Raw genomic sequence first — 16,261 nt, 5'->3', positions numbered from 1 at the left:
CATGTATTATCTGTGCTGGTGACTTTAACTGTTTCTGTTTTGATAAGAATGTGTGGAAGATGGTGTATTCTCTCCTTCTTTGGAGGAAATAATCAATTACATTCTCGTCCTACGGGAAAGGCAATGGGCACTGTTTATGCGAAAATGGGGACTTTCCAGGTTTATAGGAAACACTAAAGGAGATGTGCCTTTACATCCAACCTGGTTAGGGCCATTTTCTATGTCCACCATAGATTTGATCTTTATCTCCCTGAACATGAAGTGGTTCATACTTGGCTGTTTCCCACAATCATTTTAGTGATTATGCCTCTCTGTCAATGATTCTTAACCTTTCACATCTTACACAATATATGCCTGCCTCAAAATGTGTTGAGTTGGTTGCCAATAAAGATGGCAATTGTTTAATATAGGGGGGCTAAGTCAATGTGCCAGTTTGAAGAAAAAGTCTCCTATGATTGTGAATCTTGGTCTGTAATGGAAAGATGGCTTAGAGGTGTGCTCCCTGGTGCTTAAACTTTAGCAGTCTGGAAGGAGGAAGTAACTTCATCTTATATTTGGAGACATAAACCCTTCGTGTAGCGTTAACACCCGATCCGGCGGACCGGATCGAGTGTGATCGGCCCAGGGCCCAAGTTACAGGCCCGAGCAACCAAGGGCGTTTAACAAGGGTCCCTGGGCCGATAACACTAGATCCGGCAGGCCGGATTAGGTGCTAAAGCTATTAGCGCCCCGGGCTGACAATCTGGTAACCCGGGGAGCTGAGAGCAGTGTATTTTCTTTCAATGATTGTGGCACTTCGTGTCATCCCATTCATTGAAAGAAAATACTTACATAAGATGGCCTCCACAGAGCTGGAAGGCGGGGCTCTATACGGAGCCCCTCTTCCATTTCCATGGCGGCTGGCAAAGGGAGACGGAGCAAAGCTGCGGCGGGCATCACCGCTGCCACAATCGGGTTAGTGGGGCTGGGGAGAGGGGTTGGAGTTACTGAAAAAATGACAGGAAGGGAGGGCGAGGGAAGCAGCCATCCGGTTCCATGAAGTTGGGCTGAGATTAGCAGTTTCAGCCCTTGATCCAAGGATCCTGATTGGCTGCACTGCCCACCCCAGAGGCTAATAAACATGAACGCTCCGGCCTTCGATATACGGATCAGAAATCATTAATGCTTAATGCATCAGGGTATAAAAGAAATAATGGCTTCACCTAGGGTTGGGATGGAAACAAAGCTCCAAGATTGTCGAAAAGAGAGACAGTCCTTCAATAATTGTGTGAAGGCCTACAAAATCCAGAAGTACCACTACTTGAATGAAACAGTGATGCTAAAATTGGTTACACATGACTCGAAGGGTATTTGGTGGTTACTGAACGGAATGGAAAACCAGCAGAAATCTGTACAAACAAATTGCATTCCTGAATGTGTGTGGACAACTTTCTTTGCTAATGTCTTTTTCAGGGCACAACCTGTTTAGTTCCATTCCTTAAGGAGCCGAAAGCTCATTGGGCATTACATTTTGACTTTAATGATTTTTAACAGCTCTATCCAAGTTAAAAAAAACTCTAGGGCATGTCGACCAGATGGTCTTTAGAATCTTACCCCTAAGAACAACATAGGACTTTTGGCAAAAGTTCTTTGGTGTCTTTTCTCTCTCATTTACAACATTATGGAGACACCAGATTCTTGGGCTGTCTCAATCATAGTTCTAATATACAAAAAGGGAGATCAAAAAGGGAGATAGATCATCTGCCTTAAATTACAGACCCATATCTCTCATTGATTCCTCCTCAAAGGTACTAGCTAACTTTATCCTTAAGGACTGAGTTCAGTGGGCTCAAGACTCCTGCAGATTCCGTCCGTTTCAGAATGGATTTAGTCTATTACTAAAGGTTTTATACTATCTCTATTGCAGACCAATGCTGCACAGAATAGGCAGAATCCTCTTTATTGGGCAAGTTTGGATATGTCCTCTGCCTTTGACAAGGTGGAAAGAGGATGTTTATGTAGGAAATTAAGATCATGGGATGTTCCCACTGGCTTGTTAAACATGCTAATTTTGTTCCACAGTAATAATCGATTACGAGTGAGGTTAAATTTGGAGGAGTTATCATTGCGGGAAGTATCTGTGAATACTGGAATAAGGCAAGGCATCGGTATTATTTAATTTGTATGTATCAGACTTGCTGCTTGCCTTCTCAGCGATGTTTGTTTTCCACCAAAAATAGTACTGTTTAAAGTGGGTTGGATAGGCTGCGCGGATGACAACATACTAATGGATGTGCCTCCCGTAAGCCTACAAAGAAGACTTAAAGCTATGTTTGATTATGTGAAAGAAAACAAGCTTTCAATCAATCAGGATAAATCGTGTATAATGGATTTTAATATGGGAAAAAAGCTAAGACACTCATTTGGTCTTTCAATGACAGAGCTATCCCACAAGTAGATAGTCTTCTGTATTTGGGTTTCGTTCAAATGAGAATCATGTAAAGAACATATTGTTTGTATTCCCTTTTTACCATTGATTGCATTTTTTTTCAATTGAAAGTACCACAGCAGTCGTATACGGATGTGAATTATTCTGCTCTTTTGTTGAAAAATTGTTAGGTATTTGAGGGGAGAATATGGTGGAAAGTCTTGAATCTTCCCCCTTTTGTCCCAATAGCCGTTGTAAGGTTAGGATTAGGGTTGAAATCGTGGTGGTCCATCTTCAGAGTGAAGAAACTGAGTCTCTACTTTGGATCGCAAGAGAGAAGCGCTTCTTTAATGTTATCTAAGTTGTGGGAATCTACTAGATTAAAACCAGATAAGGCTCTAACTTTTTTTTACAACAGAATGAGATCCCTATTTGAGGCAGATTGAACCCTCTCCTGATAGCACTCAGTGTGAAATAAACAAACGATGTTTTGCCTTAAATAGAAATGAATGGATTTTCCATCTTATTAAGTTGGTATTATGCTCACTGCATGGAAACCACAACCAAGAAGCTTTCTCCCCAACTTTACCTAATGAATTCAGAGTGAAAATGATGAGCTTTAGATTACATTGTTTTCCTATTTATTTTAGAAGTTACTGGCCTTTGGTTAGTGCTCGAGCTTGTAGACTGTGCAATACTAATGATCCTGAAACCCTATACCACTTAATTTTGAAAGGGGACACTCTTAAAGTCAGTTCACAGCTTACGCTATTACACAGCCCCACTAATGGTTAACTGGACAATAGAGTTGCTTCATATATAATAACAATAATAGCGACCATTCAAATATTGCATTCCGCCAAGTTATTTGTCTCTTAGCTTACACATGGCAACTTCTTTTGATGTCACTTCCCATGAAGTCCTCGAGTACCAGAAACGGATGATACTCCTTTTAATGTGTCCTCACTTTTGATGATGTCAGTACATAGGAAACTGGGGGAGGAGGGGAGCTTCATGTCTTTTGTCTCAAAAGGCCTCGATAATCCTAGACGCAAAACCTAGAGAGAAATCATATGGGCCCATACTGTGTATGCAAACAGTTTTGTTACATGTTTGTGCTGAGCATGTATTAAAATTTCAGTGAAAACTGATTTTATAGAAAAAATGGATTCGGGGAAGGAGGGGAGCGAACGCTGCTATTCTGACGCATGTGCACAATATACTGTTTCCATCTGTCTCCTCTCGTGAAATGTTCTGCCAAATCATTTCTAAAGTTGGCCACCCTATGCTTCTAACATATCTTTTTCTACATTTGAAACAGGCCCTGTGGTTGCAACCTTTATCTTTTCATTAAGAGCTGAAGAAACAGAAAATATGTGCCAGGCCACTGAGGCCAGTGACCGGGACTCTGAGAGAAGACACAATAATGACCATTCTGCGCGTGAGTAAACCTACTTCATTTATCAGAAACGGGGCATGCAATATTATGCACAAACACTCCCATGTGCTTTAATGCTCCCTCACAAATGCACGCACAGCTGTTAGTGGCAAGGACATGATCGAAGAAACACACACACATTCTAACACAGGGATCTTCAACCGTTGGCTCTCCAGATATTTTGGACTACAACTCCCATGAGCACTAACGATTGACTATACTGGCTAAAGGTATGGAAGCTGTAGTTCGAAACCTCATAAGGGCCAATGTTTGCAAACCCTTGTTCTAAAACATACTTGTACTAAGGGCTTCATTTTCAATAAGGTGGTAATTGCATGGAGGGGATCGCCAGCATGTGCACTTGGGTACCTTCAGTGCAATTTACCACATTTGTAAGACGTGCAAAAGAAAAGTGTTATGAGGTGAAATTGCATTTGCACCTTTTTGGACCATGTTTTGCAAAAAGTGGAAATATCTCCTGTCATGTCTGCATGGCAGAGAGCATTTATAATTAATTCCTATGCGATTCAACTGCTTTTAGCAGGTGCTAAAAATAACTGATTCCATAGGAATCCTATCTAAACGTTTTTTTGCAGCCGAGCAGGAATGCAAGTGAGAAACCTGCATCAGATTCTGTGTCCCCACTCAACATTCAAAAACAAAGACAGTCCAACAATACATTTACACATGTATTTAGCACCATTTTTCGGTGCTTCGGGGGACCTGTACATGACCCACTACTTTTTACAGCAGTGTCAAGGGAGGCATGGTGGTGATTTCCAAATTCCTAGTCACGATCTGAAACTGTATTTTCAACATCCCCAATCCAAAGTAAATCAAATTGCTTAGGAAAATAGGGTGTGTCGCGGATGGTGTCAATAATTCTCAGACTCCACAGTATGGTATGAAGAATCGAGGGAATTTGTCCTTTCTCATAAAGGTGAAGCCTCCTCCTTTGAGGCTAGGGAGGTGAGCCTGCTTCGCAAGACCCTCCTTAAGGGTCGAGGCAAGTGGGACCTCACCGATAGAGACTCCCCCTTAGGGGACAAGGACTCCCGTTCCTAAGAGGAACTCCCTAAGCCAATTCACTTGATGGCATACATGGGGCTATTTTACATACCGAATACTTCTAAATGCAGAGACTTGACCAGCGAGAAAGTTAAAATGTGCTATCATCAGGAAGAAAAATATGTTTTCTCTATAAATGGATATTACCACTCCACTGCGACGCGTCGGTTAAAGACAGAGTACTGTTACGCACCAATGTCTCCAGACACGCTGCCGCCATCCGCCACATACCTGCTAATTCATAGAGGCGGTTCAGGTATCCATTTGCACTCCTTGAGAAGTCTGCAGGAGGCACCGCGATTGCCCCAGATGCTTCAGGGAATGGAGCTAAGGCGCGCCTGCGTCATGGTGCAGCCTTCTGGAATGGGGTCAGGTGACATTGCTCTCGACCACAGCGTTTGGTTTCCTGGGAAACCATTGACACCGTAAGTACGCCATGCTTGCTGTAAAAAGCAGGCGAGATATTCGTTCAGTGCATCTTAACGCTCCTTTGGCACCTCGCTAGTTGCCCACGCTTCTCCGTGGTCGTTCTGGGCTCACCTTATGCCCCTTCCTGCCTGCTTCCGGGCTCCCCTTTTGGTCCCTTCCTGCTGGAACTCCCTCATGCCTTCTTCCACTTACCTTGTCTTTACTGCCTCAGTCCTGCTCCTGTTTATTTTCCTCTTCTTCAGTCTTTCCTTGTTTGCCATTCTATTGCCTTAGAGTGGTTTCCCTTGGCAACGTTACTGCATGCTAACATCCACCTCTCGGCCCAGTGATTCCACTTCAAACATGTGAATTCCCTAGCATCAGCTACAGCCTACACATGTAAGCTTATTAGAGCAGGTAAACTCTTTATCTCAGATGATAATTGCATTATCCTAGCTAGAGCTCAAGGCTCGACTATTGCAATGCCTTATACATCGGTGCTAACAAACATATCCCCCCATAGAATCCAAATCCTACAAAATAATGCTTTGAGAGGAGCTCTCAGCATACCTAAAAGATCACATATATCAAAGATAAGGCGTAAAATCAATTGGCTGTCTACCCAAAACAAAATTCTTCTAAAAGCTGCCTCCCTCACTCACAAAGTTATAAATAATGCTGCAACCTCCTATCTGATGGATAGATTCCTAAAGAGAAGCTCTACCAGACCCTCAAGAATCACTAATGCCAATAGCCTCCTAATTCCTAGGTTCAAACTAACCAAGGCTGGTGGCGCCAGCTTCCCTGTCCGAGCGGCACAAATTTGGAATTCATTGCCACACCCTCTACGCATCGAGCAATCCTACCTCAGATTTAGATCCGGCTATATTAACCTTGTGAAGTCTTCTAACAACTAGCTGCTCACTAGCTCATACCAGTTCCTCCTACCCTATTTGTACATAACCCCCATCCTCATCTTTACATTTGATGCCTGTTTTGTGTAACTGCTATTGCCTGTATATTATTATCTGTATTTTGTTATCTGTAACCATGTAACCTGAAGTTTCGCATATCCTGTACTGCTGCGCCCTGTTACACTCGGGTTTGGTGCGCATTACAAATTAATAAAACAAACAAACAAACTGCCTTGCGCACCACGTTAATACCGGGAGGTGAGCCCGTGGTGTGCGGGAACTGGTCCCCGACCTTGCCCAGGTCTAAAAACCTGCTTGGGATGGAAGGGGGCTCGGTCTCCTGCCTGCACTGACCCTGAGACATCCTGGACGTCTTGCGAACCGCTGCCTCCAAGAAGAAAGGAAGAAGCCCAACACTTCAAGGATTCGGTAAGCAACATTCTAGCGACCTAGCACTTGACAGATTAAGACGCCTATAGTCCAAACATGGAGGCATTACAAGAATAACGGGATGAGCTGCAGGCGTTGCGCTTGGAAGTTGCATCTTTGAAACAGGAAAATAACACTCTTTGCGCAGCAATATCTCATGATGTCTCAGCTACTGCCTCCGAAAACACAGTATCCCATACTACGACTATTAAATTTGATGGAGTCCCAAGAAAATGTTACCGAATTTGGGAAGCATTGTAAGATCCAATTCCTATTCCGGCCAGCTCATTTTGCCCATGACAAAGCCAAGATAGGATATATCTTGAGAAACTTGGTTGGTAACGCATTAGCTTGGGCTGCACCTTATGTGTCTACCAACAGCCCTATTTTGAATAACTTTCACAAATTTGAAAAGGCATTCCTGGAGATATTCCAGTCCCCTAACCAGATTTCAAAAGCCCAAAATCAGCTTGTGGATATTAAAGCAGGTTCTCAGGACTTAATCATGTACATCAGTCGCTTTCGTCAGTTGGCTGCTGACGCACAGTGGCCTGCAGTAACTCAACAAACCTTGTTTAAACGTGGGTTACAGGAAGAATTTAAAGATTAACTTGTGCATTACAGTGATCCCCAAGACCTCAATGCCTTGATTGAATTGGTGATCCATATTGATCATCATTTAACTGAATGAAGGGGAGAAAGAAAATTGCCCAGCAACAATACCCTCCGAGAAGACCTGTTCTACCTCAATCTCCGATGGTCTCGGCAGAACCATAAGAGGAACTGATGCAGTTAGGAGCAGTGCATGTTCCCCTGACCGAGGAGGTAAAATGAAGAACAACAAACGTCTTATGTTTGTATTGTGGTTGTTCAGGCCTTTTTTTGGGTTCCTGTCCTGTCCGACCTCCTAGAGAATCGGAAAACTAGTAGGCTTGCTGTCTGAGGGGAAGAAAATAGCAAGCCCGCCCAGTACACCATCTCTTCCCAACACCATTCAGGTTCTTATGCCTACATCTCATCTTTTGGTCTTGGATATCAGTCTGTTCAATGAGAAGACACACTGAGAAATCACTACCATGGCACTGTTGGATTCAGGAAGACATTTGCGGCCTTACATGACAGACCGTTGGTAGAGAATAAATGTTCAGCAGCAGTAACCCTCATAGATGGTTCGTTGATCTCCTCTGGTCCCATTACTCATCATTCAGTGCCCGTTGGCATGAAGATCAGCCAACATCAAGAATGGATTGCTTTTGATTTACTAGAAACCCAGGCATAGCCTTTGGTGCTTGGTCTTCCGTGGCTCACATACCATAATCCATTTATTAATTGGGCTACACAAACCATAATATACGGTTCAGATATTTGTACCACCCAGTGTTGTTCTAGAACAGCTGAAGGAACTCAAATGGTTTCTATGTTACTAAAACCAAATAACCTCACTCCCGGTGTCTGCACGATTCAGGGAGTTCTTCTGTGTACCAGAAGTACAAAATGTCTTTTCAGAACCTTAGGATTTACCACTTACACTGCATCGTCCGTTCGACTGTTCCATAACACTCCTAATGGACAAGTCCATTCCCCATGGTAGAATGTATTCATTATCTCCACGAGAATGGCACGAACTCCAGCAATACCTGAAGGAATGTTTATAAAAGGGGTATATAGTGCCATCACAATCTCCTGCAAGCGCACCCTTATTCTTTGCGCCCAAAAACAAGGGCACCCTGAGGCTTTGTGTTGATTATCGCGAGTTGAACAACATCACAGTGAAGGATCGGTATCCTCTACCTTTAATCCGAGACATACTGGAATCATTGAACGATGCCCGTTATTTTACAAAATAGAATTTGCGTGGAGCATACCATTTGGTTCAGATAAAAAAAGGCAAGGAATGACAGCATTCAAAACCCCTCAGGGCCACTTCGAATATAGGGTGATACGAATATAGGGTGATGCCCTTCGGGCTGTGTAATGCTCCATCGGTTTTCCAAAGATTTATGGATGCCATATTCTCAGATTTCATCAGATTCACTATGTGGGCATACCTTGACGATATCCTGATTTTTTTTCTTTCCCCACTCTTGAATAACATCTGGAGCACGTGTTGCAGGTTTTACATCACCTTGAGTCCAATCATCCATATGCCAACCCTACCAAGTGTATATTCCATCAAAAGAAAATTGACTTTCTAGGTCATTCTATTAGCGATCAGGGTATTCAGATGGACGATACTCATTTATTTTTAAATTTGTTTATTGGTATTTTGTAGAAAGTAACATAGCATCAGTAGGTCACATCAGCAAATAAAAGGTGCAATATACACATACAGCAAAGACCGCTTAGCAAGCAAGTAGGTAGGCAGCGTACCAAAACAAAAGTCTAACCCTCCGTGCATAACACCTAGGCTCTTACAAACAAGGTACCATGAGGAGATCAGCATTGTGAGAGCGAGGTGGCGTTGTCGGCACATATGAATGGCCAACCAAGGAGTCAAATTCAGTAGAGCAAAGGGGGGGCTCAGCAGCGGGAGAAGGGAGCTCACATTCTTGCAAGTTGAAAGTAGTATGGCATTGAGTGGTGGTTCATGGGGGTTTATCATCGGAGGGATGGAACATAGTAAAAACAAGTGCTTTCCAAGACTCGTAGGTTCCTGCATGGACTTCGTCCAGGCCTTGTAGTGACCCAGCCCATGCTTTTGTCTCTGCACCACACCAAATCTCAAGTTCATGATACCGCAGTTTGTATTGTGGACCCCCTGTTTGTTTCAAGCTAAGTCCATAAACCTGGTGACATGTCTGACTTTCCCCCTCCTAGAGTATGCTTCAAGTAAGCACTCCAGCAGGCTCCAGCTTTATCTAGCGATTGCATCCGCCGTGCAGGCGTGTTCGACACAGGACCAGAAAGCTTGCACCTTTGCGCATAGAAACACTTGTGTACAGGCGCGTTATAAATGCCACATCATATCTTATCATATATATCACTTTGGAACATTTCCAGAACATGTGAATTAAATTTGCGTCTTCTAGGTTACACCACGGGCAAGTTGAACGCTTGTTTTTGTTCAATTTGGAAATTCTGCTGGGAGTCATGTACATACGGTGGAGTACTTTAATCTGGAGCAGCCTAAATCTGGCGTTCCGGGGCACATTTGTAGGGAAATTAAGCACAAGTTCCCACTCCTAATCAGTGATCGTAGCACTTATATCTGATTCCCATTGTACCTTCAGTTCTGAGTATTTGACCCGCTTAGTAAGCAACTGTACAGTCTGGTTACAGGTCTTCAACCATGTACATTAGGGCCAGAAGCTCTGTTTCCATAGGCTCAGCAATGCCATCTACTACTCGCCGCCCCCTTTACTTTCATGTATCTCAGTAGTTATACCTTAGGCAGCCCCGTCTGTTGAGTTAGGTTATCTAAGCCCCTAAACATCCTGCCCTCATACATGTCACCCCAATCGGAGATGCCCTAGCCCTATGCCTCCCAGTGTCGGATAGCAGTCTCAAATATTCCCTGGATTTACATACATCTGCCACTATGGGAGCATTAGATGAGTAGGGGTAACACACTTGAAGCAGCTTTAACCCTCTGGCGCAGATTTTCCTGATAGGACATCATGCAGTGGTAGGGTGTTCATGCAACGAGTCGGGAGCCATAGCATTTCCTTAAGGCGGGCCAGTGTCACCAAGTGCTGAAGCAGTATTGACTCAGAGGTAGAGTCATCGGACAACCATTTTGAGACAAAGCTTAGCTGAGCAGCCAGATAATAAAGTACCAGCCGAGGTAGCTGTGCACCCCCTTCCTTGTAGGGTACGGACAGCACACTAAGGGAAAGTGTGTGACGGTTCGGGCCCCAGGGAAAATCTCTAATCTGCATATCAAGAAGGCAAAAGAACTGGGCCCCAATATAATAGTAAATGGTAAGATGGATTTCTGAACTCTGACCTGGAGGGGCAGAGGTTCAGAAGGCCAGCCTAGTTTCTTGGAACAGGGTAACCTCTGGACAAGCCAGACCAATCGGGGTAGCGATGGCGGCGGTCAAGACTAGGTCTCAAGAGGGGTGAGAGTGACTGAATGAGCACACAAAGCAAGGACGCGCACAAATTACTCCAGACAGGTGTTATATTAAAAATATAGACACATTTATTACAAGGCCTTTGTAACATCGACCATAGTAAAGAATCACGGTAAAACTCCAGTAAACCAACACATCACATTCAATACAATGTATATACAAGACCGAGGGGTCTAAAGAGTTAGAAGCACGAAATATGCAGACCACATAGATGGGGAGGAAAATAGGCAGTGCAAGTAATCGTTAGACCCAGTTCGACATCAGAGGCCACCTAACTAGAAGGAAGTCCGAGCCCTACGAAGAGTGGAGCCTTGTGCTCAAAAGTACCTGCACACGCGGGTGCCAACAGGCAAAGGAGAGTCTCTTCAGGGAAATCAGGCAGTTCAGAAAGGTGGATGAAAAGATGGTGAACAAATCCCCGTGACTCAGGCAAGGCCTCCACTTGGGGGCAGAAGCAGGGCGTGAGTGTGGGAAAGGGTTTGCTGTTTACAACAGCGATGGAAAGCCACAGGCTCCTGCGGGAGGGCGACCGGTTAGGGTATTGGTTCAGATGCGATAAGAGGGATGTCTCGACGCCGTGTAGATTCCGCGACAGCAGGAGTCAGAGTCAAGGGTGTCCCAGATGCGGCGAACACGCACAGGTTTGTTACCACAGAAGGGCAACTCGGTAACCGCGTGTATTCCGGTCCCAAAGCACACGTCTCACTTCAGACCTGGGAACGCCAAGTGTATGAATCGTGTGAGAGTGCCGAGGACACAGGATTAGCAGTAAGCCAGACAGCGGTGACAGAGCAAGGTTCCTGTGTAGGCTGGCCGGTCCACTGGATGGCCCAGGGACGCTTCAGAAGGCTTACATACAGGATTTGGTGAAGATGCCGAGAATAGTTGTTCCCACTATTCTAAAGGGTCGAAGCGCCTTTGCAGACCTTCTCGTTCGATCAGAGGCTGAATGGTCTCGCAGGACGACAGCAGTGCAGGGTGCCAAACCTTCAGCGGGTCACCAGCGATTCCTCGACTCAGCTTCTTAGTTGCAGGATACTTGGCTCCTTATCCTTTGTTCGTGAGAACTCAGGAGATCGACATGGTAGTGGTGTTTTCAGCCTCCTCTTATCCAAAGTTCCCTTTGCGCCAAAACGGAGAGGGCCCAATGGGAAATCCGCTCACAAACACTCACATCATATGTGGACCTATCACGGACCACCGTGGTCCCAGGCATTCAGGACACTAGACTCTCTGGCACCCAGGATGTGTATTGGGAACAGACATCACAGCCCACATCCTGGAGGCACACACAAGGCATGCAGAAGCCTGCAAAAGCGTTGTGTTTCGCGGGAAAGTGCATGACCAAATAAGGACTGCCCCGGGTCGGCTCGACCTGGGTGAAGGTGAAGGGGCAAGACGGTCAGCGGACAGGACAAAGAACCTCGTGGCATGGCCATTTTGGAGGCCAGGCCACCCATTTGGGCCAAACGCGGGAAGCGCCGTTAACATGGCAAAAAGGGGTTAAAAACACAAAGAAACGATAGCTGCCATCAGTCCCATCCGTGACACACTTGCACATTTCATAATAAGTCCAGCGAGAGTTTCTAGGGCCTTTGGAATGACTAGAGACGCAAGTGCGCGGTAATGTAAGTTACGGTGCACTCTTGTTTCATGTTGCTCAAAAGCTGCAACATGAGGAAAGGACTAAGGGAAACAAAGTCTCCCAGGACTGACTGTCTTAAGGGCATGTCAGTTTCCCCAGAAGAATAGAGCGAAAGCCCAGAGGAGTGCGGCGGAAGACTGCGCTTTTCATGCAAAGTCTAGATCAGGGTGTAAAACAACAGCAAAAAGTTTGGGGGTTGCCACATGGAAGGAAAATTACCTACAATTATGAAATCTTTCCTAACACTCGCCCCTCCCAGACTAAGGACAGGGGGAATGAATCCACCCCTCGATGAGTTTCTTGTTCAGGTCGGTTAAACATTCTGGATAACCCATCAGCATTGCTATGTTGGACACCTGGCCTATGCTCAATAGTGAAGTCAAAGCCTTGCAGACTTATGGACCACCTAAGCAACTTTGGATTCTCTCCATTCCTGTTCATTAGCCACTTTAAGGGCTTATGGTCAGTTTGCACAGTGAAGTGGGTCCCATAGAGGTAGGGCCTCAGCTTCCGTAGGGCCCACACAACAGAGAAACATTCTTTCTCTACTGTGGACCATCTGAGCTCTCTGTCCTGAAGCTGGCGACTAATGAAACCAATAGGGTGTTCCTTACCCTTCTCATCTACTTGTGATAGTACAGCTCCTATCCCACTGTCAGAAGCATCTGTCTGCACAATAAAAGGTCTTTGATAATCAGGGGCCCTGAGGACAGGGGCCTGGCACAGGAATCTTTTAAGCCATTGAAGGCCTTCTCACACTCGTCGGTCCAAGTTACCTTCTTGGGTTTCTTCGGAGTGGTGAGAGCAGTCAGAGGGGCAGCTATGGTACCATAGTCTGCCATGAAGTTGTGGTAATACCCCGTGAGTCCTAAGAAGGCTCTCACTTGGGTCTGTGTAGTGGGGGTAGGCCAGACTTGTACTGCTTGTACTTTACTGGGTAGAGGCTGTATCCTCCCTCCACCTACTTCATGTCCAAGGTAAACCACAGAGCCTTGTCCAATCTGGCATTTACTAGCCTTTATGGTCAAGTGTGCTTTCTGAAGAGCCTGTAGCACAATCCCGAGGTGTTTCACATGGTCTTCCCAGGTGACGCTGAAAACTGCTATATCATCCAGATATGCAAGACAGAATTCATCCAACCCTTTTAACACATGATTCACAAGCCTCTGGAAAGTGGCAGGTGCATTCTTCAACCCAAACAGCATTACCCTGAACTGGTAAAACCATCTGGAGTTGAGAACGCTGTCTTCTCCTTGGCATGTTCTGCTAGGGCTATTTGCCAATAGCCTGCAGTGAGGTCAAACGTGCTGAGATACTTGGAGGCACCCAAGGTATCCACCAGCTCATCTGTTCGAGGCAAGGAGTGTGCGTCTGTCTTGGTGACAGCATTCAGAGCCCTGTAATCCACGCAGAACCTCAATTCAGAAGTACCTGCCTTTGGAACCAAAACCACAGGGCTGGACCAAGGACTACTACTGGGTTCAATCACCCCAAGATCTAACATTTTGTTGACCTCTGTCTTAATGTAAGACCGTGCTTTGTCTGACAATCTGTATCCTCTACTTTTGGTAGGTACGCTGTCTCCTGTGTCTATGTTATGTTTGCACCAAGGTGTCAAACCAGGGGACTGCCTAAGCAAACTTTTCACCTCAGGCTGCTGATCAGAAGTCAGATGAGGGGCCACTCGGACACCCTCAAAGGAGCTATCTGAAGGACCGCTTTGGAACAGGTCGGGGAGAGGTTCAGACTCCTCTTCCTCAACATCTGAAGCCAGTAGCAGTGCTGCGATTTCAACTCTTGGGACAAAAGCCTTCAGCCTATTACGTGGAACACTTTTGGAGCCTGTCCAGGCCTTCCAAGGTCCACTAAATAGTTGACCTCACCCAGGGGCTCCACCACTGTGTAAGGGCCGGACCATTTATCCTGTAAAGCTCTAGGCCTTATGGGAGTCATGATCAGGACTTGTTGACTAGGTGTAAAGTTGATGAGGGAGGCCTTTGGGTCATACCAATGTTTTACCAGCACTTGTCCTGCCTTCAGCTTATCACTAGCCAGACCCATCAGGAGTACCATCCATTTTCTGAGCCCTAACAAATAGTCTACTACGTTGGTAGTAATAGGGGGAGTGGGCATCTCCCATCCCTCCTTGACTATGGCTAAGGGTCCCTGTACCGGGTGACCAAACAGAAGTTCGAAGGGGCTGAAGCCAACACCCTCCTGTGGTACCTCTCGGTAGGCAAACAGTAAGCATGGTAAAAGAAGATCCCATTTTCTTCATTGAGGTTCTTCCAGAGCCCCGATCATGCTCTTTAACGTTCTGTTGAAACGTTCCACCAGACCATTGGTCTGGGGGTGATATGCAGAAGAGAACTTGTAGGTAACCCCACATTCTTTCCACATAGCCTGAATATACTTTGACATAAAGTTGCTGCCTCTGTCAGACACAACTTCTTTAGGGAAGCCAACCCTAGTAAAGATGCCAAGTAACGCTTTTGCAACTGACTTGGCAGTTATAGTTTTTAATGGGATGGCCTCAGGGTATCTGGTAGCATGGTCGACCAGCACCAGGATAAACCTATTGCCTGAGGATGTTTGCGGGTCAAGGGGACCAACGATGTCGATCCCTACCCTTTCGAATGGTATTCCCACAACTGGGAGTGGTACCAATGGATCTTGGATTGTTGAACCACTCTTACCAGATAATTGGCAGGAGGCACAACTCCCGCAGTGACTTTCTACTTGCACACCCATCTTGGGCCAGTAAAAGTGCATGGATAACCTTTGCTTGGTCCTCTTAATACCAAAGTGACCAGCAAGGGGCACTACATGCGCCAGCTGCAGGAGGAAGGGTCTTACAGCAAGGGGAACCACCAACCTCCTATGGTCTCCTTCTGTAGACTCTGTGGGCTCACTATACAGGAGTCCACCTTCCCAATAAATCCGATGCTTCCCAGGAGGTTCACCCTCAAGCTGGGAGCAGGACTGTCTCCTTAGGCCTTCCAGAGATGGGCACTCACGTAGGCCTTTACTAAATTCTTCTCTGTCAGGACCACCTTCTACTAAAGTCGTTTAGTTCAGGATGGTCATTGGGGTCAAATACTTCAGGCATCGCCGCCTCCTCGTCAGGTCCGGGCGATTGACCAACTTCCTCCACCGCAGTGGTAGGTGAGTTTGGGGGAATATTTTCTTTCCCTCGCTTTGGTTTTCTGACTCCTTTAGCCTTGGGTTTCCCCTTTGGCGGGGGCAGCTCACTGATCTTGGTCAGTGCTGCCCTTGTTTGAGACCTTGTGCAGGGTCTGTCAGCAGTGTTTCCCACGAGCCCTAAAGCCCTGAGATCATTGCCCAACAAGACCTTTCCTGGGAAGCTTCTCTGAATGCTCACTGGAATACCATTGATGGTAAGATTTACAGGTATTACTGGGAACATGAGAGGTGGGCAGTCAGCCAACTTAGTGGGCATCAGAGTAGCTCTGGCAACTTCCTCTGAGTCTACCAAGGTAGAATCCACTACAGTTCGACTGCACCCACTATCCCTAAGAGCTGGAGTATCTACTCCATTGATCAGCACACTGGCTTTAAAGTAGTGCTTGGTGTTATCTGGAATCCTAGCATAAGCCTCTGCGACTTTAGGCTCCCAGGAACCCAGGGAAACTAAAACTACCTCAGCTTCTATCCCTCTGGGGAAGGAGTCGGAGGAGAAGGATGCTCTGGTAATCTCTTCTTCCTCGTAGGAGTCGAAGGCCAGATTAGGTGAGTGGACCCCCAAGGTTTTGACCTTACATCTGGGATCCCCCTTCACGTGGTCAGTTGCTCCACAAGCCAAACAAGATCCATTGGGTCGGTTTACATAGGGAAGCTTTTTATAACCAGAGTTCT

General features: G+C 45.8%; 1 protein-coding gene across 1 annotated transcript in view; it reads left to right on the top strand.

Moving 5' to 3' along the window:
• LOC138567629 (zinc finger protein 12-like) overlaps nt 1-16,261 on the top strand; it is a 408,553-nt gene that overhangs the window by 133,751 nt on the left and 258,541 nt on the right. The window contains exon 3 of the mRNA XM_069646058.1: nt 3,729-3,848. Coding sequence (XP_069502159.1) covers nt 3,729-3,848 — 120 coding nt within the window. The remainder of the gene's footprint in view (nt 1-3,728; nt 3,849-16,261) is intronic.

This window comes from Ambystoma mexicanum, chromosome 2p (assembly GCF_040938575.1).
Source record: "Ambystoma mexicanum isolate Mex_15411 chromosome 2p, UKY_AmexF1_1, whole genome shotgun sequence".
NCBI lineage: Eukaryota > Metazoa > Chordata > Amphibia > Caudata > Ambystomatidae > Ambystoma > Ambystoma mexicanum.
Note: the sequence above shows the minus strand (reverse complement) of the source record. Positions and strands in the feature narration are given on the sequence as shown.